At 38.0% G+C, this 25,747-nt stretch overlaps 1 protein-coding gene across 3 annotated transcripts in view; it reads left to right on the forward strand.

The window, feature by feature from the left end:
• disc1 (DISC1 scaffold protein) overlaps window positions 1-24,998 on the forward strand; it is a 53,041-nt gene extending 28,043 nt beyond the window's left edge. For 2 of the 3 annotated variants that reach the window (XM_028007624.1, XM_028007625.1), the window contains 5 exons: window positions 1,921-1,981; window positions 11,106-11,349; window positions 13,370-13,414; window positions 20,155-20,278; window positions 23,334-24,998. In XM_028007624.1, coding sequence (XP_027863425.1) covers window positions 1,921-1,981; window positions 11,106-11,349; window positions 13,370-13,414; window positions 20,155-20,278; window positions 23,334-23,551 — 692 coding nt within the window. In that variant the 3' untranslated portion in view covers window positions 23,552-24,998. Of the gene's footprint in view, window positions 1-1,920; window positions 1,982-11,105; window positions 11,350-12,321; window positions 12,362-13,369; window positions 13,415-20,154; window positions 20,279-23,333 lie in introns of those variants that run through there. The other variant, XR_003594206.1, reaches the window with a different exon arrangement.
• Window positions 24,999-25,747: the final 749 nt, after the last annotated feature.

The raw sequence follows: 25,747 nt of genomic DNA on the forward strand, positions 1-25,747 counted from the left end.
TCTCTGTGACTCAGATCGTCCAATTAGGTGACGTTTTTGGTGCGGATTCTGCTCAGTATGAGAAGGATGAGTGGGATTAAACTGAAGTAGTATCCATTCATATCCATTAAGACTTTAAATTAAGTGCTTTCTTCTTTTTGTCTGTGAGAATACCTTCTCAAAGTTTTTCTGTAAAACTTTTAATGGGTTTTCTAGAAAAAGCAAATGTATTTATTTGCTTGGACATAAAGGAAGTGAATGCAAAACTAAGTTGGACAAGATATTCCTGAAACTGCAAGAGTACAGTGTCTTATAACAGAATGTTTATTTGTTCTGGGAGAAAATTGATTATTTTACAAGCATGAAGTGTTAAACACATTCACAGATTTCTTAGGTTAATCTCTTCTGGAGCTCAAACCTCAAGCAGAGTGTGGAAAAACACAAAAGGAGTTGTGAAGTTTTGAGTTTGGGCAATCTCAAAACTGTGTTTTCACTGCTAACTGCACTGAAAAAAGAAAATATACATCCAACTTTAAAAAAATTAGTTAATTTGTTACATGTAATCAAATTAAGTTTGTCAAACATACTTTATTTACTTTTTATAAACTTGATATATTTACTTGGACAAACTTAATTTGGTTACTTGTAACACATTAACTCAATCACTTGTTTCCTTTTGTCAGTGTAGAAACAACCAATAAGAAACAGGAGGAGGGTCTTAACGCTGTCAATCACAACCGCCTGTGGCACTGCTTCTCCCCAACAGTGGATCTTGATGTGAATGCTAGGCTAGTTAGCATAGCCACCCATGGCAGCGGAGAAACGGTTTTCCTGTTACAGTAACTTGTTTCTCTGTGATAAACACATTTTACAGCGAATACATGAGGTTGATTGACAGGGTTAAGCCCCTCCTCTTGGTTCTGATTGGTTGGGAACAATGCACTTCTTCATATGGTAATAGCAGTTTTGGGAAGAGGTGGAGGAAATTGATCTGATAAACAGTCACGACATACCGACAGTTTTAATAAATATGTATAAAACATTTTCTTTTTAAAAGTTACATACTACAACTTTAACCAAAACATTTGGTAAAATCCTTGCTAAGATTTTGTATTTTTGCACAGAATCTTAGCAAAAGCAGTTAATTTTGCTAAGAAAAAACAATTCCACTCTTACACTTATTATACAAAGCTAAAAATAAAATGGAAAAGTGTCTAAGAAAAATTGTTAACCCTAACAACCCTAAATATGTCTAATATAAGTTAGAATCCATCGTTTCGAAGGGGATTTTCTGTCTTTTTACCCTGACAACATCACTAAATTGGCTCGGCTATGGTCCTCCTTTTTCTTTTTGTGCTTAACTACATATATGTGGAGCAATTTGATTAAAGTGCATCCTATTGTGTTCAAGGGTCTCCTGCTGTGTGGGGCATATTCTCATGTTTCATACATGAGCTCATTAACGGTGCTCAGATTGCCCTCGTCTCCAAACCGAACGCCGTTCTGCATCCTCCACCTGCCTCCTCGGGCTCGGCTCTCCGCTGGCAGGAGGGCACAGGAAACGGCAGCATAAGCTACCCATCCATCCATCCGTCTTGTGCCCTGCAGAAAATCTGGCAGGTTGAAAGGAGCGGCACCATGATGAAACCCTGAGTCTTCCTCAGGCTGTCTGAAATTTGATTCCCTCCTCAGATGTGTGCTAGCATAGCGAGAGGAGAACCAGCTGGTTCTTTGTACTGTTGCAGTTTCTCTGCACAATGCCGTTGCCAAGTGCGATGATGACTACCTTTCCTGAAAAGGCCCATATAACACAGATAATGACAAGTGGGTTTTAATAGTATTAGCACCATGATTTGTTGCTAGGATACCACATCTCTGCCAATATAAGCTGGCGAATGAAAGTGAAAGTGACAATATGCGTTTGCCTTTGTCTCCATGCAGAAAGCCGGCTGAAAGAGAACGCCACCAAGTATGTGGAGCTGCTGGAGGACAGGCTGCAGAGGTACGGCTGCTCTTTTTCTCCGTGTTCCTCCAGTGGAAGACATTAACAGAGCAGAACCCTCTGAGGAATTTCCTCTCACCTCTGCCGTCCTCTAACCAGATCGCCGTCTCCTCAATGCATCACTTCACAGACAGCTCCGTGCAGTCACACCTTGTTGTTTCCCAGAGCCGCTTTCTCACATTTCACTCCGTCTCTCACCTGCACTTTGTCTTCATCTTCTCACCCTCTAATGTATTTTATGTCTTTACCTTTATTTCTATCTTCCCTCACATTCTTCTCCTCCAAAGAAACTTAAAAGTGGATCCTCCTGTTGTGTTTGCTCACACAGGTAGAAAATTTGACATGCAGAGTCAATAAGTTCAACACCCACTTTATGTTTTGCACCAAACTAAAACTGCTTCGGCTGTTGCAGAACAATTTGTACCAAATTGATAGAAAAGTACCTGAGTTAATTTCCAAACAGGACCAAACTGGAACCAATTTTTAATCAAATATCCTGTTTTTCTTCTTGGCATTTTGTGGCTTCCTGTGTGCATCCTTTAGCTGACAGAGTCACCTCTGGAGGAGTTTGTGCCAGACAGAAATGAGTCACTTTCTGTCAACATAGCTTGTTGAGTTCCTACCCTTATTTTGGATTAAAAGTACAAATAATATTATTAACACTCGATCTTAAACCCTCTAAAACACGGCCCAAAATAAAAACTAATTTTTAGATCTCGAAACTTTTTAAGAGCCAGTTATGTGAGTATGTGTTGATAAAACCCATTTAAAAAAACTGTTAAAATATCAATAACTAGCTTCGATAAATACTTATTAGAATTAAATAATATTGAACATCTTTTCAAGCTGCAGGACTCCGTCATTGTTTTTGTTTTTTCTGTGGAGCCACTAGAACTATTTGCAAAGAATTTTTAAATATTTGTGCTTACGTACGACAGTAAATGTGACTTTAGTTACTCTCTGTGTCAATTACAACTTGACATCAAGTAAGACTGAGGAAATGGTGTAAATAGTGCCACCTGCAGGTGGGAGTTACCACCAAATGTTTCTCACCAGTTTCTGGAAACATTTTTCAATAAACTCCCAATGATGCATTAGTGTGAAAAACTGCAGCGGTCTGTAAATTTGTGAAAAACTGGATTGACGTAATTTGGTATCTGGAGTTTAGAGGGCCACATAAAAAGCTGTAGCGTGCCGGATTTGGCCCTCAGGCCTTAAGTTTGACACATTTGGTCTAAAGTGTTTGAGCTTAGGTTTTCTTTTATTAACCCTTTAAACTTCCCATTTCTATCTGATGTGTTAAAGTATTCATCTTTTTTCCATCTTACTTTGACCAGTCGACTGGCTTAACCAACCTGCTAACCTTGCATCTAATCTCAGCAGATTTTATTGAAAGATTGAAAAATGTAAAACAAAATTGACTTTCTTGATGTTAATACACAGATTCAGTAATTAATGCCAGTAATCAAATAACTGTGTAAGGATCTATTCTGACCAATTTAAACCAAAATGCATTATACAAACTAACTGAAACTAATTCAGAAAACATTTTTAATAGAAATAATTTAAAACTGCAATTAAGTTGAGAGTTCAAAGCGATTAAAACAGCCTCTCGTTACCTGATTAAAGTCTTGCTCTGTCTCACTTTCTCATAGCCTGTTCAGATCTCTGATGTCAGAAAATACAATTAAAATAAAAATAGTTCCTGACAGCTTTTCTGATTCTCTTTACTTTGATTAAACACCTCACTGATATTTAAAACAATGAATTCGGAGTCTTAACTAACTAACAACCTTTACAAAATGACAAAAACACAAAATCCTACCAAGTATTCTTGGCAAATGTGAAGTGCAAATAAATTAGTACTTGAATTAAGACAAAATTAACTTACAAGTAACTTTCCAGCAAGATATAGCAGCTTGTTTTAAATAAATAATTCCTTGATATTACTAGTTTCACTGGTAGATTATTTCTAATTATAACAAGACATTTTATAAGAGTTTTATTTACTTAAAACAAGCTCCTATATCATGCTGAAAAGTTGCTTGGAAATTAGTTTTGCTTCATTTCCAGACTACTAAGATACTTGAACTAGAAACACTTGGTAATATTTTGTGTTTTCGCAATAAACAAACGAGTGCCGTTTTCACCTGATATGTGAATCCACTGATGGTGAATGGACCAAATTTATATTTTTAAGTCGCAGCAACGAATTAAAGGGCTTAGTAATTGTCCTTCATCACACTCACAAATGAGTTCAGTTTCTCAAAATGATTGAACTAGAGTAGAAGTCTTGCTCTCTCTTGCAGCCTGATTGAATCTGATCAGAAATGTTTAAGTTTTCAAAAGGCTCTGTTATGCAGAAACACATATTATTCTTGGTAAAATACACCACATACATACAGATGCAAAGATCACCTATCAGTCACTGTAAATATTCTAGACAGTGGTGAAGAGGTAGATTAGTGTCTAGTCTCTATGGCGACGGAGTCCTCTGAAAAAATAAAAACTATTATCTCCTCCATACCAAAGACTAGAGAAGAATAATAGAGTTGTGCAGAAGCTGCTAAGTGTGTCACCAGACAAAAATTAATTTAATTCAAATTAGCTTCACCTCAGAGTTGTTTAAAGCATTATGTAGATGCTTCATTAGTAAGTGCTTCTTGTGTTTGTCCCACTTTTTCACGCTCCTTCCTCTGCAGAGACTTGGCTGCTATTTATCATGTATGATAGATGCAAACCAGCTGGGTGTGGAAGTCATTAAAATGCTTGGGCATGTTCTCCTTGCAGAGGTTGCAGACATGCAGTTTGCATGTAAGCAAAAAAAAAAAAAAAAAAAAAAGGGAAAAATTAGCAAAACCACAACATAAATTTAGGAAACCTTGAATGGACGTGTTCTTACCGAACATAGTGAGTCTTATCCACTTGTTAGTGCCTGGGAAAGATTTTTGTTTTGAAACATCTCAATGATATCAAAAAATATATTTAAAAATTGTTTATAATTTCAGCATTTTTCAAACCTAAAATCCTTCTTTCACTAAATTTCTGACCATTACTGCCCTCTCCTACTCTCTTTAACCCTTTAAGACCCAAGTTTCAAATCTCCGCCTGGATATTTTTCTCTTATTTTAATTGTACACAGTTCTTTAAATCTCCTGTGAGTAAATATATATTTGCCCACTTATCCATAACAACTATAACTTTCAATATCTAGCAAGTTATTTTCACAATTTACCATCTATTAAAAGAGCGCCCCTCAGATTAATTTCACTTCCTGCTGTAGGGGGTAATCTCACCCAATACAGCAGTGGTGAAATTACAATAATAACCTGATATTGGCTGGAAAGTGCTTGAAGACCAATAAAGATCCTATTTTCATTGGATTTTGGTACAAAATCTGTTAATATTTGAAAAACTTCACTATGCCATGCATTCAGTCGATGTTCCCAAAGCCTTGTATAAGAGGGAGAGAGAAAGGCCCTCAGCATCACACATCCTTCACTGTACTTCACATTACCTAGGCGGTGCTTTATTTCTTGCCCTTTCCACCTGGTTTTCTGGAAAACAACATAATCCTCTCTGTGGCTTATGGCATAATAAATAAATGTCCTAGTCCAACTTTGTCACCAGTAGATAAACAATCTACTTCTAACTTCAAAAAGAAAACACGAATAAAAAATATTTGGTTACATTTATGTTCAGGTAATTTTTGGGAGTACCTGTATTCTTAAACGATTCTGGTTAATAGTTAATAGTTGGAATACTTTCAGTGTAACAATATATTGATAGAAAAAGAGATAAATATAAGTTTCAGGTCTTTTTGCACATCATCCCATTGTAATGCTAATAAACGTGGTCGCCGTTGCTCTTTTCCCATCTGTCACTCCTACCTTTTTAGACCCTCTCTTTGATTTCACAGTGTTATCGACACCTTTTTCACAGCTGGTTGTGTTGGAAATTAGAACGCTAAGATGAAACATTAACATCCATTTCTAAAGTGTGAATACCGACTGCAGCTTGTTAGATTTTCCTTTTGTAATTCTCTTCGCAGTGGGAATTGTGTTTGCTTTACATTATTTTCCACCCAAAAGCCAAAAGCTGAGCACAAACTTTGTGCGATTCTTTAATGCACCTTTTTTCACGCTCCAACCAAACCTGCTTGCACAAGCAGGACAAAACCAGAGCCTCTTTGCTCAGCAGTTAGCCCTCGGTATATTTATAGCGCTCCCTTGGCGGCTCTCTGAGCTCAGACGTAACGCCCTCAAGGAGAAAGAGCAGTCCTGTCAGTCTGCGGTCCCTCAGGACAGCTGGGTGTTTCTCCTTCCCCTGACTGGGCCGTCAGCGGCGCAGCACGCCCACACCCTGCCACTGTCAGATGGAAGACCGAGCGGCTGCCACCAATTAACCCCCTGAGTGGGAAGTTCATAGTGACGGGCACCGGGACGCCATCACAACAAGGAGGCTTAGGCACTGATGGGTTTATGTGAGCTTTGATGCCGGCTCTCCACAGCGAGTCTCGGAGAAGATTTTCTGGCATATTTATATTTCCCAGAAACGCATGAACCTACAGTTGATAATGATTTAGGAAAATGCGCGTAAGCGAGCATGCGTGTGCCTCTCATCTTCAAAAGAAACAAAGGAGTAGAAAAAAATGGCTCACTGGGTGCATCCCCACTATTAGAAGAACTCAGAAACACGAGTGTTGAGTAGAAAATTGGCGAGGGCAGGGAGGTGGGGACGAACAATCTCTCTATTGTCTCTTTGCCAAATTAAGGTTAGAAAACAGCTGAGAGGCGTGCGTTGGCAGGGAACAGAGGTTGGCAGCCTTTTCAGGCGGGAGATGGGCTGCAAAACAAGTGGCATTCAATTTTGGGCGCTGAGACTCTCATCGCTGAGTAAAGAGATTAAACAATATCATCCGAGTGCGTTTTGTGTTTTAGTTTGTTGACAGACGAAAGAGAAAAAAAGAGTTTTACACTCTAGGTAAAAAGACAATACTTTAATCTAAACATATTGTGTCTAAGAGGATGATTTATTCTTTTTTTTTGTACATGTGGCTCATCATTTTGAACTCTTCAAAAGATCCTTCTTCCTTTAGGATGGTGAAAATGTCAGTTTGAGTTTAGTTTCTGATTCATTCCTGAGATTAAACTTATTCCTGACATGTAACCCCCTGAGGAAATCTTTGCTGAAAAGACAGAGACATAACATTATGTTACATCAGAACCAGGACGTTTGTGGTGATTGAGTAAGAATCAACTTTATTGCTGGGTTGCAGATGATGTAGTACTGACGTCATGCAATGCAGATGAATTTTGCTTGAAGAATGGTGAGGATGGAAGCGCAGGACCCAGGTTATGGAGAAAAATTATGATTTAATGAAGATAGTACGCAAATATTCAAAAGTCCAGGCAGCACAGAATGAGCAGAAGGCTAAGGCTCAAAACTGGTAGTAACTGGTAACAATCAAATAACAGACAGGAGACTCGACAGTAGACACACCAAGACATGACAAAATGACTAGACAAGACAAGGACCCAACAAAGAACAAGGAACACAGGTGGGTTTAAATACACAGGGAGACAATCAGGGGAAACAAGGAACAGGTGTAACTAATCAAGGGGTAGACAGGACAACAAATAGAGCATAGAAACCTAAATAAACACACAGAAAAACTCAAATCCTCACAGACAATATTGAGCATAACCTAAATATACGCATATTTCTTTGAGATACCTCGTCTGCCAGCCCATTTAGCGCATCATCGTACTCGCTACGACCCATTTTGTTGTTTTGAACCGGAGTAATCACTTCCAGACCCCCATCTGAATTCCACACGTCGTCCGGGTCCCGTGTCTGAAACCCAGCAATTGGTCAGGGATGTGTACACCAATTTGGATACTTTTATTTATGATAACCAAAGTCAGTCAAGTTGTAAGGTTTATCTAAAAGGAAAGTTTTTGTTAAATATCTATAAATAAAAGTAATTTATTGAAATGTTATTTGACATGCTAATTTTTCTCCTCAAGCTAGCAACACAGGGCCCACTAAAATCAGGAGATAAGAGGCAGCATTATGCTAAACAAATGTAATAATTATTGAGAATAGAGAATAAAAGTGAATAAAACATTAGAAAAGTTTATGTTTCTTTACATATTTTTTAGCATTGTCTTCTGGCCCCAAGCCATTAGCTTTATAACAAGCAAATCTACCGCTTAGTTTTTGAATGCTAACAGATTAATATGTTTTGTTTGGTTAAATAAATAGTTTTGTTTTTAAACTTTTGGCCCACAGTTCATTGTAATCTAAAACTGAAGTTCATTTAGCACTTTTAGAAACTCAAGTAGCCACAAATAAATTTGGTTTGGGACTTCTGGGCTTGAAATTGTTCTCTTAAAGCAGAAATTGATTTGGACCAGAAACTGTAAATATGTCCATAAATATTCAATGTTTGAACAAAAGGCTGAGTCAAATACATTGTTGTACATGTTCAGCGTCTCGGTACATTTTTTTTTTTTTGGTGTGATATGTTAAAGCTAGAATGTGTTTCTATGAAGATCAATGGATATAAGTCGTAAAATGTCACCTGCTGGGACTGAAGCCAGCTGGTAATAATTTGTTATCTAAAGGTCACTAAAAGAGGAAGGTGAATACATAAAAGTACTGAAAAGGTCAGGAAGAGACTTCCCATCTGAAACTGTAGAGAGGCTGTTTGATTTGAAGCAAAATTGAAAAAGTATAGAAGATTTTCATACTACACTAAACAAAAAGATGCCAAACAAGGATAAGAATTACATTTTAAACCACCAGTGAAGCATTAAATGGACTGAAAATAATTAGTTTTGCATCTCCAGGTGAGTTTTTTTACAGGTCAGAGTGAGATATCGTAACACTCAGAGAGCAAAAATCTTCCTGTTCTCTTTCATGCTGAGAAAGATGAAGACATCCACGCTCATTTTTCCCTCCATGCCGCCTCTCTTTGAAGCTAAAGGGCAACCTGTCAGGAGCACATTCGCTCTCGTTACGTTTCTGTCAGCGTCTCCCAAACCCAAACGACTCCCTCTCCTCCTGTCACTCTTCTGTCAGTGCTTTAATGTGGAGATGCTGTTAAAGATGTCCTTTACCGCGCTTCTGTTCTCAGATGGTGTGACCGAATTTAACACAGTCATTTTAGCTTCTCATTATTATTTAATGGTCTTATTAGAGTTGCTTCTTATCAACATTCTGTAGATTGCCACATAAATCCACATCTCCTCATTTATGCTTTAAATTTATTAAGGGGGCGGTTTTATGTAAAATCAACATGATGTTATAATGTTATCAAAAACATACATGGAGTGTGCTTTGATTCTTTCATTCATGTTTGAGAAAAACTTTAACCTCCTAAGGCAACCATATGTGCAAATCTCCACCACTCAGCTCCTTCAGACTAGCCAGCAGCAATTAGCAAACACTTGGTGGAACGTCACGCGTTCTGAACTCAATATACGAGCTACTTCTCAGTTCAACGATGGTAAAACATTAAAGGGCTAATAGAGGAGCGATGTTAGTTTCAGAAACAGCAGGAGTTTTTAAAGAGACAGATGCCCAATTTCAAGGTGTTAAATTAAGAAGCCAAATTTCTTTAAGTCATATTTGAGAAATATAGCATTTTTTAACAAACGCAAGGCATCATAGTTAATTGATTGTGCTCTAAAATGAAGGAATGTCCCACAGCTACATGTCAAACAAGAGGTTTATGTAGCCAACCCACGACTGTAATTTGTAAAAACATAATGCTGTGCAGTACTAAATAACTTCTTCCAGTGTAAAAATACAAAGAAACAAAGTGTGAAATGTTTAACTCTTGGCTGGTTTGAACACTAGGTGGTGCTCTTTAGGAAATTAGCACTATTCATTAAGTGTCTATCTGTTACTGCCTGGGGGATTTCTTTTATGGTGTTTAATTTAAATCCAAATGAAAGAGAGAAAATCAAGACATAAACGTTGCAAAGTGTGTATGGCGATTTCCCAACTAGGGGCAAACCTGAGGATTGATTTTATGGACATAAAATAAAAATACGACTTGCCATAAACTTGCTATTATACGGTTATTGGGCATTTATCCACGTCTCACTGTCCACCAGAAACCTACACACACTCTGCTGATTGAACACACACAGCTGGATCATCCTTTTATCTATTTTTAATACTTTGGTGTGAAGAGTAGATAGTGTCTTAATCTACTCATGCTATGTCAAGGTGCTTGACAAAAATTTTTTTTTAAAATGAAATACTTAATTACAGTACCGTGATTATTTGGTACAAATACATGCAAACCAATATGAACATAAAAATTTATCACAATATTTTACAGTACTATTAGGATAACAATAAAAATGACGATAAGAACTATTTCTGTTTTAGATAACTGCACGGCTGTTATTGTGTGTCGCAGCAATTATAACCCCACAAACACAAACACTGCTCTTAAAAACATTCCTATTTTAAAAAAAGTAATAACTGTATTTTCAAATTTATTTGTATTTTTGATGTTTTCATTGAACAAACAGTGCAGAAAATAGTAACACTAGTATTACTGACAATAAGGATTGATAGCGTAATTTCCTTAATTTTGGGAGATCGGTGATTGGCTGATTTTTATATATGAAGCCAATCTTATCCACCAATCTTATCTAGCTTGGCAAAGGTCTAAGAATCGACCACTGTCCTCTTTTACTCTCCGGTGAAAAACGTTCGACTGTCAGACCACCCCACCAAGTTATGTGTGCATGTTTACAATTAAAAATAGTGACTCCACTGTTACCAACTCAACAACTTTCTTGCTATATTGAGCAGCATTTCAGTAAAAAAAAATTGGTATCGGTCGGAATCGGTAGATTAAGCTTTTTAAAAGATCGGTAATCATCGATCAGTCAGAAAACTGCAAACGGTGCACCCCTAGTTTTATTATCTTCCAACAAATGGTAAAACTATGGGTAGTTTTTTGGTTTTTTTAAACATCCTTAGTTGGGACTTATTTTAACGACAATAAATCAAAAGTCTTATAATGAAAAGAAATGTATCATGATAAATGTCTGAAAACATTTTGTTCTTTTCTCTCTCTCTGTCTTTCGCTCTCCAGCTGTGGCTGTCCTGGTTTGGAGCGGATCTGGGAAGCCGACCTGGAAGCGTGTCACCTGTTCCTTCGAGGCCTGCATCTGCGAACCTCCAGCTGCGGCGGCCCAGACGTGGACAACGCCCCCGATCCAGCGGTTTATACCTCCAACCAGCCCTGCACCAAAGAAGAAGAAGACTGCGCCATGCTGACTGCGTTGGGAGGCCGTTGGTGTCCTGAGGCCAACTTGCAGAACTCAGAGTTCACAAAGGTAACAGTGAATGTATTCTTACCAACACAACATGCATTATTCATGTACATTCATGCTGCAGTGCATAAGAGATATGAAGTTTCTTGAATGTATAAGATCCCCCCTCTCTGGCTTTAAGGCAGGATAGTAACATAACCTATGCTTGCCACCAAGAGGTTAAACTGAAGCACATGTTTTTAGACTCAGCTGCATTTTTTTACATGTAATGTGGTGTGAAGCGTGCCCTCAAATACAGCATGCCTGCTTTGTCAGCCATCCCACTTGACTGGAGAGGACGTTTTCAGTTCACACCGCTGTGAGAGCCTAAAAATGTGCCGACCGCAGAGAGTCGAACAGCAGCCTATTAGCCCGTTAGCTCGGAGGCATTTCTGAGGGAGTTGGCCATTTGGAGACGCCATCAAAGAACTTCATTCAATACACCGCTGAATTTCAGAGTTGGTTTCTACATGTTTACATGTGTTTAGTGTAAAGCAGGCGTGTGTGAGAGTTTTTTTTTAACCCGAGTGAGAGGAGAGGTCCCGCTGCCTCAGGGTCGAATCGGACTCGCTCTCAACTGTTCTCGCCCTTCCCTCCGCCCACACGGCCTGGTAGATTCATCTGAGGCAGGAACAAAGCCAGCAGTGGAAGAAATAACTCCGACATGTTTTAATCCTTGGCTGTTATGGATTGTGATTTAAACAACGGTTTTTCTATAATTTTGCTCATTCAGATATGTAATTTCACTGATGCATTGCAAAAAGTTTAAATTTCATAACCTTTCTCTGAGAGCTTAATAATCCCTTGCATGTATTAAAACTCATTTATTTTCTTGCACTCTTTAAGCCTTTTTAACTTTTCTTAAACCTGCTATTTGCCTACATTGCGGTACCTTCTGCGTTGATGTTTACCACTCCCGTCTCTTGCATTTTACAAACTGCATGCAGTCATTTTCTCTGCCTGCTTTGTCTTTCTGTCTTTCTTTTCTTTCAAAAGCCCCCAGGCCCATCCTAACGTCTCTCCAACAGCTAAAAAGGTGAGACAGAAAACCATTTCTCTCTTTTTGTGTCAAGGATACTCAGTTTTCCTCTTTCTCTGCAAAAGAAACCTGAAAAAAATATTTTGTGGCTCATGTTTATGGTAAAGATGTTCACAAAGTCATCAAATAAATTCAGATTTTATGGCAGAAGCAGGTCATTTTAAACTTAAATGTGGATTTTTTTCAGAGAGGGAGAAAAAAATCCTTATTGTTTTGAACCAAATTGCAAGTGTCAAGTACTTTGGTCCCCTGCTATTAATTTTAAATAGGCAGCACTTAGTCTAATGTAATATTTCACAAGGTTGGAATATAAAGAGAGAGAGGAATCCTTCATCATTTCTCTTGGCTAAAGATTGCTTTTTAATAGAGATATTTTGCAAATGAGCTGAATGAATCATGTTTTTTAAATTAAAAAACTCCTAGTGATAGTTTGTGCTTTGCAGTGCAACGTAGCTATTTCTTTTGCAAAAATATTTACTTCTTCCACTATTAAAGTTTTCCTGTACATTTTCTTAACCGGGTTGCAGTTTTGCCTTCTAGCTGCAATCATAGTTTGCTTCCCTGCAGTGTTGGAAATAATCATTTTGTGAAAGAACTCTTACTGCTGGTCTGCTGTGTTTACCTGAAAGGAACAAACGTCTAAGGCCTCCGTTTTTAATTAAAACCGCTGATTATTATTTGTTGCCTCTCTTATGAACTTTCCCTTAAGCCACAAACAATACGCCGGCCTGCAAGAGGAACGGTAATTACTTCCCTCCTTAGTGAGGAACGCGTGATTACATATCTTGAATACAAACAATAAAAACCTGCAGCAAAGATAAGACAAATATTCGTTTTCCTATTTTTTTCATTATGCTTGAATTGGGGATAAATAATCACGACCTCTTCACAACATGATGATGCTGCACACATGGAGCCCTCAACCGGCATAATTGGAGTTTTAATAATTCATGAGCAGGTTTACGACCGAATGACCTCAACAAACGTTTCCCTCTTTTGTTGCAGAAGCTGGAGGAGTTTTTGTTCTGCATGGAGGAAAACCACCCTGAGGTTGGTATCCTGAACGCTCTCGCTGGATGTCATCGCTGTAATTGAAGTGTGTTGACCTTGGTTGATGCAAAAGAATCTCATAGTTGACTTCAACTTAAACATGACCCCTGACAACATTCTCATCGTCAGATCAATATTTTCTACGCGAGAAGCCTTGGCTGCGTTCCCAGACTGTCTTTGGTTTTTATTCATCTGGACGAAGCCAGGCGTCTCTTTGCTGAGCTTGTAGTTTCTTTTCAGCACTTTTAAACATTTGTATTGTTTCTTTTAATTATAAACACAAATTTATTCATAACAAATATCAACCTGTACAAGGTTACTTTGTACAGCAAGCTTAAATGTGCAATTTCAGTTACAACAGCATGGAAATTGCCTCCAAAAATACAGTATCCAATGTTTACCCCAGAAAACGTAAGTCTGGTGAGTTAAAAAATGTTTAAAGTTGACAGGAAATTTGAAAATATTACTAGATAGTAAATCATTTTAGGAAGACTGGAAGATTAATACCTAAGCACCAACTATAAAGTCTTAAAAAAAGGCAATAATTGAAAACATAAACTAAGATAAATTAACATTCTAAGCCTGGTGGGGGCACAAGTAAAGCCTGGTGACCCGCCAGGCTTATAATGCAGTGAGGGAAACACTGGTATCTGTCAAAAGTAGTTTGCTTTAATTTAAGTTTTTTCCACTTTTATTGGGATATTGTGACTTTATGTGACCAAAGCAGTGAATATCTGTGTGTTTTTCAAAATATATTTAGAAATAAGTTTTAGAGTACATAATGCATTCGTTGCCTCTGAGCCAAGTAAAGTTAGAACCACATTTATGTCACAATTACAGCCGTAAATCTTTTGGGATATGTCTCAACCGACTTTGCATATTTAGGTATTTGATCAATCAAACAAGCTCAAGTGTAATCAAATTGGTAATCTGAGACTATAATCTTGGGCAAAATTTCTATATTTAGATCTAGATCCCAGTATTAGCCAGACATACTGGCTAATACTGGGATCAAACCCATTTCATTGTAGTTCTGGCTCTGTGTTTGGGGTCATTGTTCTGCTGGAAGGTGAACTTCTACTCCAGTTTCAAATCTTTTCCAAATGTTTCCTGATTGTCCTTTGTTTACCTCTGTTCATTTTCAGGTACGGAGAGTTTATGACTCTGCCTGACAAAAAACATTCAAACAGCCGTTTTTCCTGGTGTGTTCAGCGTGACGTTGAATAATGGGCACAATTGATTTACTATTTAGAACAATTTGATATTTTGTTTAGAACAAAAGGTTCAGTTTTGGTCAAAATGGCCGTAAATTTAGGTCATAATGGATTGAGCAGAGCTGCGTGAGACGTTCAAAGCTTGGAATATAAAATAACTTTACTTTAAAGCATGGGTGTCAAACTCATTTTCATTTTGGGCCATATCAAAAATCTGAATGTTCTTATAGGACCGGTTGTGCCAGAGTATGTGATAAAGCCAATTAAACTGTTAAAGTATCAATGAATAGCTCTTCCTCCAGGATTTTGTGAGTCTTTTAGTGGTTTTTGCAATCAAAATGACAGATTTTGTGGTGCCAATTTAGAAATGTTTGTAAGGAATTTGCACTAATGTGACTTTTTATCACTCGTCTTATCAATTACAGACATCAAGTAAGGCTGAGGCAGCAGTCAATAAGAATTTTGACCAATTTTGAGAAACTTTGCAGTAAAATCAGTAAAACCTGTTAAAAAAAAGAAGAAAACATCCAGTCATTTTTTTAAAATAGTTTTTTGTCTGGAAAATTAGCCATTTCAAAAATCTTACGGAGTGTAATGTCACAAATCAGCAGGCGCTGCACCGTTACCTAGCAACCACAGCAAAGCCCAGTCCGTTACCTAGCGAAGTGGAGCGAAGGGAGTCAAAGGAGCTTGTGACTAATCTCAAATATAGGGCGGGGTATACCTAAAAAAACATTAATAAACAAACATTTAACAGAGATTTTTTTATTTTTTCCCCTCCCAGGGGTCTTTTGTGGGCTCTAGTGTCCCTTATATGAAAGTAGGTTGACAGGAAAGGGGGAAGGACTTGCGGCAAAATGTCACCAGTTCCAGGAATCGAATCCACGACGGCCACGTCGAGGACTCAAGGCCTCCAAACGTGGGTCGCGCTATCCCCTAAGCCACCATAGCACGCCCCTTAATAGAGATTTTTAAAAGAATAATAGATAGACTGCAGTGATGTGTGTGAAAAAGAGGCATTAGTTATGAAACGTCCCGCTGTAATTTGTGTTGGTCTATCATGTAAAATCCCGCTTAGATAGACTGGGGTTTTTAATGTGATGAAATGTGGAAGGGCTCCAGGCGGTTGGATACTTTACATTATGGTTGTATGTCCTTGTGAACTCTTAAATCACTCTGGGTTATAAAATCTGGCTGACGTACAAAAATAAAAAAAAGATTCAGTCACAATAAAGTATGATGCATCACTGAGTCAAAGGATCTGATGGCCGTTTAATGGGGCCGGTATCGCTCTCGTCATGGTGTTGTGATAGCGCCGCGCAGGAGCCGGATTCTCTGCTGAGGCACTGACCTCTTTCTCCTTTCCATAATGACTTTAAGTAAATGATTTCCACTTAGCTGCTGCCAGGCCGCTGCCCTGCTGCCACAATGGAGATTGATTGGTGTGTGAGAGTGTGGGTGTTTTAGCCCTCTTATGTTTTCTTTTAATCCTCGCTAATTGTTCCTTTATCATCTCAAGGTCCTCGCACGCCCCTCTTCACAATGGTTCACAACAGCAAACAAGAATTAAATCGAAATGCTGAAGGCTCGATAATTAGCTTTGTTGATTACAAAACAGATCCTGGATCCCAACTGAATAACCTGTAAGGGAGAAACATTGATGTCACAAATGTCACAAAATCTGCATTTAAGCCCAGAGTTATTCATTGTATATTTATTAATATGCACAGATTTATACTTTAACATGATTCTTCTCATTGGAAGTCATATAAACATTTTAAAATGGCCCACCAAGAGTCCCAACTGGAATCTGAAAGAAAATTTGTGGAGAAAGCTAAAGATTAGTTTGATAATAAGGAAACCTTCAAAACTTGGAGCTCATTATAAGATATATAATTAAAATCCCAGTGAAGACCTGAAAAAACCTGCTGAGCAGTTAGAAGAAGAGTTTGATTGCTCTAAATCCAATAGATAGTTTCTCACTGATTACTGAGAATGGTATCAATGATTCCTACAACGAAGTCTTTTAATAAAATATAAATATAAACACGTATTTTTCAAAATTGATCCTCCTTTTACATAATTCTATCATATTTGTGCTTCTTTATATAAAATTTAAATAATTATAAGTCTAAATCTGCCAGAAATATGAATAAGTTTGGGTTAAACTGTATCTAGTTATAATTAATTTGTTTATTTGTGAAACAATCTTGCTGGCTTTTGTTTAAAGCAAACAAAAACTTTGATTTTTGTGGCCTGTATTTCTGTTTAGACGTGGATCTGACATGGAGTTGACGGAGGTTGTGAAAGAGATTCCAGCTTCCTGCACATTAACGGCGTCCACCATGTCCATCTTTAAAACTGGTGTATGAATGTGTGCTTCTGTGTGTGAGTGGATGAATAAGTGCTTTAGTGAGTCATTAAGACTAAAAGTGCAGCCCATTTACCGTGCATTGATTTTTTAAATATTGCACTATAAATTACCTGCAAGCATTCACAAGCTTTGACAAATCAATAGCTTTCAAATTCTGTATCTTCCTTCACATATAATTGCCACTTTTATAATTCCTGAAATCTTCCTGCATTGACTTAATGCATTATACAGAACGTAGATGGTAAATGGATGCATTTCCTAACAACATCTCTGTGAAAATTGAAGATACTACTTAATCATCTGCTACTTAATTTCTTATTTAACACGAATGCAGGAAAGTTTTTTTTTTTTTCCTGAAACCAATTACAACCTCAAGTGTAACCCCGGCACAATATAAATTGTTTGTGTTGTGCGCCTGGTGAGAAGTATCAGGCAGAACAACACCCTAGGGAAGTTGCAAAATTACCTTCTGCCTCTCGTTCATTATTGCTTAAATAATCATACTAAGGCATGCATAAGTTTGACTACTGAATTCAAAAATAATTTCCATCAACTTTATGTGTTTTAATATTAGCACTAACATGGAGAGAGAATTACAGAGACTACAGGTGTATGCTTTTAATTCATTCCTGCAAATTAGCGTCTCACTAAAATCTCATTTATGATGTTTTTCTTCTGTGTTACATGGACAGTAATTGGTTTGAACACCAATTGGAGCAAATTATAGTCTTTGGAATATGTATTTTTAAACGGTTTGTGTGTGGAGAGAGAAAAATCTACCATTATTGTGCAGAGTCGGAACTATTGGTGACCTAAGTTGACTAATTTTTGCCTCAATCTTGGCTTTGCATCAAGACAAGCTGGAGGACATATTTGTGCTATTATTTCTCCTCTTAAAATTCCTCAAACATGGAAAATAATACTGTGGACTGATGGTATCTCTTTGCCCAAGTCTTCCTTAATTCTGCAGTTACATCAGGAATGATATGCTCACATTGACGGGCCTCTTGATGTTTTACGTTTCTTTGGGGTATTGCATCATCCAAAAAGGGGTGCGCAATTACAGGCAGAGATCAGATCCAACTTTCTGGTGATTGCTCCGACACCTCAGAGCTGCAGGGAGCTGATATTTTTTACCTGCAGCTATGAGTCAGATTAGGATCCCTGTGTGTTGTTTGAGGAAAAAGTTGGGTTTTTGTGCATGTCTGTGCCCTAGCGTGTGTGTTTGTGTTCTCTATGCCCGATAAGTGTTAAGAAACTGGGACACAATGTCTGCAGAGGGGCCTGGTCTAATTATGGCCAGCCATACTCTGAGTGCTCTGTCCTACTGCACTCTGCACCTCCATCAAGGTGCCATCCTTCAAAACACACTCTTCACTGCTGCAATGTATAGATACGTTTTGGTTATTTATATAAATTTGACATGACGTTGCCAAAACATTTTTATAACAAGGAGCAGGTTCAAAAGGAGATTATTCATTATATCATTGTTCTTTACTGGTTAAATTAGAAATATAATTGGAAGAAGAAGTTGTCTAAATTAGTGAAACAAGGCATTTTCTCCATGTAATACGTAATACATTATGTATTATAACAACTTCATATAACAAGTAATTTTTCCTATAAGATATAATGTGGGATAATATGGAGATTATTTAACTTATGACTGAAAACCGTATAATGACCGTAAATTGAATCAACAATATCAGAAATTATTGATTAGTTTTTTTAAAAAAAGGTTTTGTTCGCTCTAGTGGCATTTATTTGAAAGTAGTTCAACAGGAAAGAGGGTAATGAGAGAGGGGGAAGACATGCAGCAAATGTCGCCAGGCCGGGAATCGAACCTGCGACAGCCGCCACGAGGACTAAAGCCTCAATACATGGGTCGTGCTTTGCCCCTGCGCCACCACAGCACCCCAGTTTTTTGCTTTAAATATATGAAATATTGCCAAACTGTTGACGTCACCGTTCTTATTTTATCCAGTTTTCAATCCACACCATTTTCTATTTTTATGCAGTTATGAGGCAAAGTAAAAAAAAAAATTAAACTGCTGCAGCGCTAGTTACTCGACAGGTTGTTGCTAGGTAACCAAAGAGTGAGTGAGTTGCTAGGTAACCAAAGAGGGAGTGAGTGAGTAGATTCCACCAAACTTGCTTAGTTAACAGTGAGAGATTTAGCGGCCATAGCCTTTTTTCTGCAAATATGTTATATTGATCATATTTCTTTTGCGATATATTGCTATTGATTTATTGTTTAGCCCTACTTATCGCTAGTATTTTTTTTCTTAATCAAAATGACAGAATTATTGACTTTAAACAAGCTCCTAATAACTTCTCTGTTAGTTTTGTGTCATTTCAAGAGTACTAAGATGTTTGCACTAGAAACTAGACCAAAAGTATTTGGTAAGATTTTGTGTTTTTGCAGGCGGCGTGGTTCTAAACGCTTTTTCATGGTCCTGCGTATTCAGCTGCCAGTTGGAGTTTCAGACGGGGTTAAACCCAAATTGCTAGTGCACGAGTATGTTTCATGCTTTTTTCAGGAAGTGACATTTTTTTTGGCCGCCAATTCAATTTCAATTCAGTTTATTTATATAGCGCCAAGTTACAACAAATGTCGTCTCAAGGCACTTTACAAAAAAAAAAAAATGTAACAATGCCTTTTTTACATTGGAAACAGGCAAAATAACGTTCCAAACCTCACCGACCTGCACTGCTCAGTGCACACAAGCCAAAATTTTTAAAACTGTGTAAAAGTAATTTAATTCAACCGCTCTGAACTTCTCTTTGACAGCAATAACATCAACATTACTTCCATTGTAGTCTGCTATGCAGACCCTCTGTCTGCGCTGATGAAGTTTTTCCTCACCTCTTGAGATCCTGAATGGATTCAAGTGATAGTAGCCCGGGATATTTTTCGATTAGTTCAATTGATAATTATTTGTTCAACAGTTTTGTTTACTTCTGTATGTTTTATTTTTTCATACTGTTCACCACAAAACCTTAAGTTGTGTAAATCTGGGGTTCATAATTTACATAACTATGACGTTCTGTTGAGGTAACAATGGTTGTGTTTTGGTCTTTTTAGTATCAAACACATATTTCAGAACAGTTTGATTTTTTTTTTGTTGTTCTGCCTTTTCTGTGCCATCCAGGATGCGTGCAGCGAGGCCGACGCTACAGACCTGACGGAGCGCTGCGAGCTCATCGGTGACAGACTGATCGCCTTGGAGGACAAACTGCAGACAGCTTTACTGAATCGGGATCAAGCCCTCACCCATATCCTTCCAGTTCAACCCAAATGTATAAAAATCCTGCCTTTCTTTACGTCTGTCCCTTCGGATCCTCTCAAGGCTTTTTGACTTAAAAGTAAACATCAAAACCACTCAAACACTGACAGATGTTTGCTGTGCCGACTTTACCTTTAAAGGGGAAAAAATGTCATATCTGATTTCATGAATCCATTTTAGGGAGAGAATAAAGGATAGACAGCGATTAGTTTTGAGGTTTTTTTCTGAAAGACTGGCTGGGCCAACTGGAAAATGAAATACTAAAAGTCCATGTGAGGTTATTAGAGAGCCGCTGATGTGTGCTGCCATTCACGACGGGCTGAGATTAAAGCGGGCCGATGGAGGCTGGGCCCGGGCAGACAGAGGAATCTCACTGTAATGACTCTGGCCCTGGCATATCTTAACGTCCATCCTCCAGCTGACCCTCCTGTCCTCCCCCTGCTCTCCCTTTCCTCATCTGCCCAATTCCACTTTCTGGGTCTGGCAGAGAGGAAATTACAATATCCGTGATAATGACTCGAATCAAACTGTTCTGGCTGATTACAGGTCACAATACATCATTCTCTGTGCTAATTAGAAAGCTGATTGGAAATAGATTAGTGTGTTTTTCTGGCTCTACCTTTCTCTCCCCTCCTGCTTTTACTAAGTGAGATCATATTTCAGAAGCAAAATGAAGACAATCTGCCAACTAACAATTATTTCCTCAAATAGTGGACAGGAGATCTTATCTGGACCCAGGTCAGCTGTGATTGAATATTTATTTAACTGTTCCTCTCAGCTAATGCACAATAACACATTTTTATGTGCCTGGCTTTTCTAGTCTGAGCAGTACACACTGTAACATGGCTGGAGCCACAGGAAGTACAGATAGAGATTGTATTTAATGGTGTCAGCTAGGGCTGGACAATACGACTCAAAAATGGAAAATAATATAACCATTTAATATCAGTTGATATCAATAACTATTGATTTGGTTTTTGTTTTAAATATCTGAAATATTGACAAACTGAGGCATAACCTCTCGTTTTTCATTCCACACCTTTGTTGTTTACTTTTAAGCATTTGTGAGGCACAGAAGAGGAAGCTGAAACTACTGCTGACTCAGCAGGTTGTTGCTAGGTAACCAGATGTTACTCAACAGGTTGTTGCTAGGTAACCAAAGAGTGACTGAGTTAATTCATGCCACCAAACTTTCTTTTGCTCAGAATGCTTTATTGTCCAGCCTTAATGAAGATTTCATTTAAAAGATTACATACAGACTCATTCAATAAATTCAAATATTATTGAAAATTCAATTAATTTCAGGAACTTTTTCCCTGATTGAACTAAATTATATAGATGAAATACACACAGATGGATGCCTGGAAGTCTTTATTTCTGTTGATGATGATTTCCTGCTTACAGTTAATTAAAAAACTGATGTTTAAAATTAGAATATTACAGAAGACCAATTAAAAACAATTTTTAAAAACAGAAATGTGGGCCGAAAGATGATTTATTGTGCAAAAAAATCACATTGTCTTCTAAAATCACCGAAAGAACTTTAAAAAAAGAAGTATGTTAATGGGTTTTTTTTGGTGTCTGGAAAATGATCAGTTTCAAAAACGTCTGGGCACCGTACCATTACCTAGCAATCCCAGTGAAGCCAGCCCGTCACCTAGCAACCCAAGCTAAGCTCCAGCTAAGCTTTATGCGCTATACAATGGCTGCTGAAGAAGACAAATATTTTGTTGTTGACTTTCCATCTAGAAACCACTTGCCGCATTCTTGTTGGATGTGCAGGAGGCTCCACTTCTACTTTTCAAAGATGTACAGTTTTATAACTGCGCCTCTGTTTGCAACCATTTTCACGTGGGGGGGAGGAGTGGCGTGGCTAACAGCAGCTTATTTGAATTTAAAGTGACAAGAGGCAGTAAAACAACTCATAGGCAAATCATAGAATGACTTTGTCCAAAGAAAAAGTAATGAACATGTTTTGTGTATCTTATAAACGTATCCTAACATTTTCAAGGAAGCATAATTGGTTACCTTTAATTAAAAGTATGCTCAACACCTGCTTAAAGGTTGTTATTTCCAAATAGTACATTTGATCTACGCTCATTAGGACGTATATTCTAATTAACTGAGTGTGCCTGTAGATGTCCATGTTATCTGAAGTGTTTGGGGTCAGTCCGCGCTCCCCCATGACAGGCCGTGTACCAATGCAGACTGGCAGGTGGAAACGTACAAAGACTGACCTGCTTCTTTCCACCTCTCTGTTCCCAAGTCCTCATGTGTCATTAATTTCTCATAGCAAGAACTCACTGCACTCTGCAGTTGTGTGGTGGACTCCTGAGTACAGTGGAGATGCAGAAATTGAAGAGAAACTGTACTGCCCGTGATGCCGCAGTTACCATAGTAATGGTAAGATCAAATCAGCAGCCAATATGGGTTTTAATTGGAGCCCTGCTCTCAATAACAAGAGGTTGCATGGACAGCCTCAGAGAAATGAGGATAAGTTTTTCCATCCTGTTTGGACAAAGTTGTCTCTAAAACTCGTGTCAAATTTTTGCAGCATTCATGATCTCTTTTGGTTAATTATAAATAAGGACGTCTGTGTCTATTCAAAAAGTAAAATAAGCCATCATGCTCCGTCTGCTCCTCAGTTACAGCAATCTCTTTGCTTTGCAACTCAGTGCAGACGCTCACAGTTAATTTAAGTTTCCAAGCAGATTAAACAATCCCTCCGCTGCCGCCTGCTTCTTTACCGTTTCATCAATGGTTCATGAATAATCTAACTGGGCAATCTGCTTGCATGGCTGCAAAGTTTAGATGGGCTCATAAATAGTGAATTAAATAGGGTTAAAGTGGGGATAACTTGATGATCTGTCCCAGTAATCTGTTGAAAATTGATGGCTTTATTGGGCAGTGGCTGTCTCAAACCATTACTGTTAATAGTGTTGCATTGCCCCTGACATTTTGTCTGTTAGTGTGTTTTTTTTCCCTTTTACATACTAATATGCATTACACTGAAACATCAGATTCTTCCCTAACCTTCTCTGCACAGTGTTTGGAAAAAGAAGTTCAGGAGGTGAAATCCACCTTACAGCGCATGCTAACGCACCTCCAGGTAGAAGAACAGCAGGAGGACGACACAGATGTGTCGGATGAGCTGGTGAAAGGCGAAACTCGGGTGAAAGTAAAGGCAGAAGAAGAAGAAGATGAGGAAGAAGACGAGGAAGAAGAAGAGGACCAGTACTTCAGTGACAGCTGGGATATTTGAGATAGACGCCTGTGGAGTTTTGGGAGCGTGTACACTAGCAGTTTGATGAGAGCGTAGCCTCAGCGCAGCAGCAGATGTGACCTCAAATCAGTTTACTGTACAGCTTCACAACCAGCTTATCTGCCGTTATACACATCTAAAAGTATAAACTTTATACTGCCTTTCTAAAGGTTAAAATTCAGTGAACCTCGCTGCAGAACTTAAAACCTTACCAAGTATTTTTCCTTAGTTTGTAGTGCTAATAACTAAAACTCCACTGGCAGGTTATTTAATAATCTAGCACTTTTTTCATCCATATTAAGGAATTATTGACTTAATACAAGCTTCTGAAATGTTGCTTATTATTTAGTTTTGTTCAATTTTACTTTAATAAGATATATGCACTAGAACCTAAAAAATACTTGATAAGATTTTATGTTTTTTCAGTGCTTTTTCCACATTTTTTCACGTTACAACCACAAACCTGTAAGTATTTTAACCTGGGTTTTATTTGTTAAACCACCACACACTATTTATTATAAAAGTGATACCTGCTTTAAATCTATACTGCAGCCCCTGGAATTCACAGCTTTTGCTGTTTGTGTTTTGTCTCTGCACATCTGGGGGCTGACTTTAAAAAAAATAAAATTCTCAAGTTTTCTTTCAACAATGTTTTTATAAAGCCATAGAAGTTGTTTTACGTTTTAAAGTACATGAATCAACAGATTTTTCTTCCTAATTTCCTCCAGAATGACTATTTCCCATTTGGGATGGGCTAATACGTATCAAGTTGTCCTGCAATTTTTCCAATTATTTGATGATACAGTAAACTAAATTAGACTTTTGTTGATTTTTATAACTTGGCACTGCTTTAGGAATTGGGTTTAGGAATAAATCTCAACTTTAAACGTCTTTAGATCTTCATCACTGAAATAATTAACAATTTGTGGTTCTAATGTGAAATTGTGCAAAAATGTCAATGCTTTTACCAATGTAAACTGAAAAATATTAAGGATTTGAAGGATAAAATATGTTTGTAAGACACTTTCTAGTTTTTTAAACCACTTGGGATCTTTTTTCAGGACCAATCTTGTGACATTTTGTTTTTATATGAAGTTTTAGTGTAAGTCTTAATCTGCAGTCCAGCAGTCAGAGCAGTTTGAAGAGTATTTAACCGCTGGACTCAAAGCTGCCATGGACAATATGAACACTTTTAACTGTTAACATAATTGTTTTTTTTGCACACAAACTAAAAGTTATCTTATTTTAACATCAGAAAACTACTTTTTCCTGTATTTTCCCTGTATTTGCACATAATGGTGTTCATTGAAGAACTAATTTTTGTGGTGCCACAAAATGTGAGTTAACTTAAAACACTTTATTTTACACTTTGTGTGGAAAAATGCAATATTTAGGTTGTTTTTTTAATGCAAGAAATGTTCTGAAAAATAAAAGTGTAAAAATGGTCTTACAGACTTTGAAGTTTCCTTTTCATTGCCACCCTTTTGATTTATTGGTGTAATTTTACTTCAAAATGCGCTTAGAGACACGACTTCTTCATCTACAGAGCAGTTTGAAGTCACTGTACGAGACTTCATATTTATTCCTAACAGCGTCTCACTAATTACATCACGTTGCGTTCAGCCTAATGTTGCGTCCTGCTGTTTTCTTCTTGGATTAAATCACGGCCCCCCTCCGGTGAGTCAGGCGCGCTGCCAGGCGAGTGAGGGCAGCGGTGACATGTAGGAGACATCACTACGTTAATATGTGAGGTCTTTAGGGGATACATGGCTTTCTATTGTTATCTCACCTCAACAGCAGCTCTGTGGATAATTGGTAGGCAGACGCACAGAGGAAGTGGTTCTGTTTGGACTCCATCTCATTCTGGGTTGGTTGTTCTACCATCCAGCACCCTGGGCTCCAAACACAGCTGAGTGCTCAGGGCTTTTTGTTTTTTTCTTCTTCTGCAACAGCAGAACACAACGTGCCGTTCTCACGTCTCTGCCAGGTTGCAGAGCTCATGCCTGGCCAGAAGTCTCTACATCTATCCGCTTCAGGCAGCGTATTAAGATCTGGAGCCCTGGCACAGCGCGCCTTCGTGCCAGACACCCCCACCTCATAACAAAACCTGAGGCTGTGCCACACTGTGCTCCACGTGGCAACTCGGCTCATAAAATGACCACAAAGAAACACGCAGATGGGTTTCAGCAGGCGGAA

This window comes from Xiphophorus couchianus, chromosome 22 (genome assembly GCF_001444195.1).
Source record: "Xiphophorus couchianus chromosome 22, X_couchianus-1.0, whole genome shotgun sequence".
In the NCBI taxonomy this organism is placed as follows: Eukaryota; Metazoa; Chordata; class Actinopteri; order Cyprinodontiformes; family Poeciliidae; genus Xiphophorus; species Xiphophorus couchianus.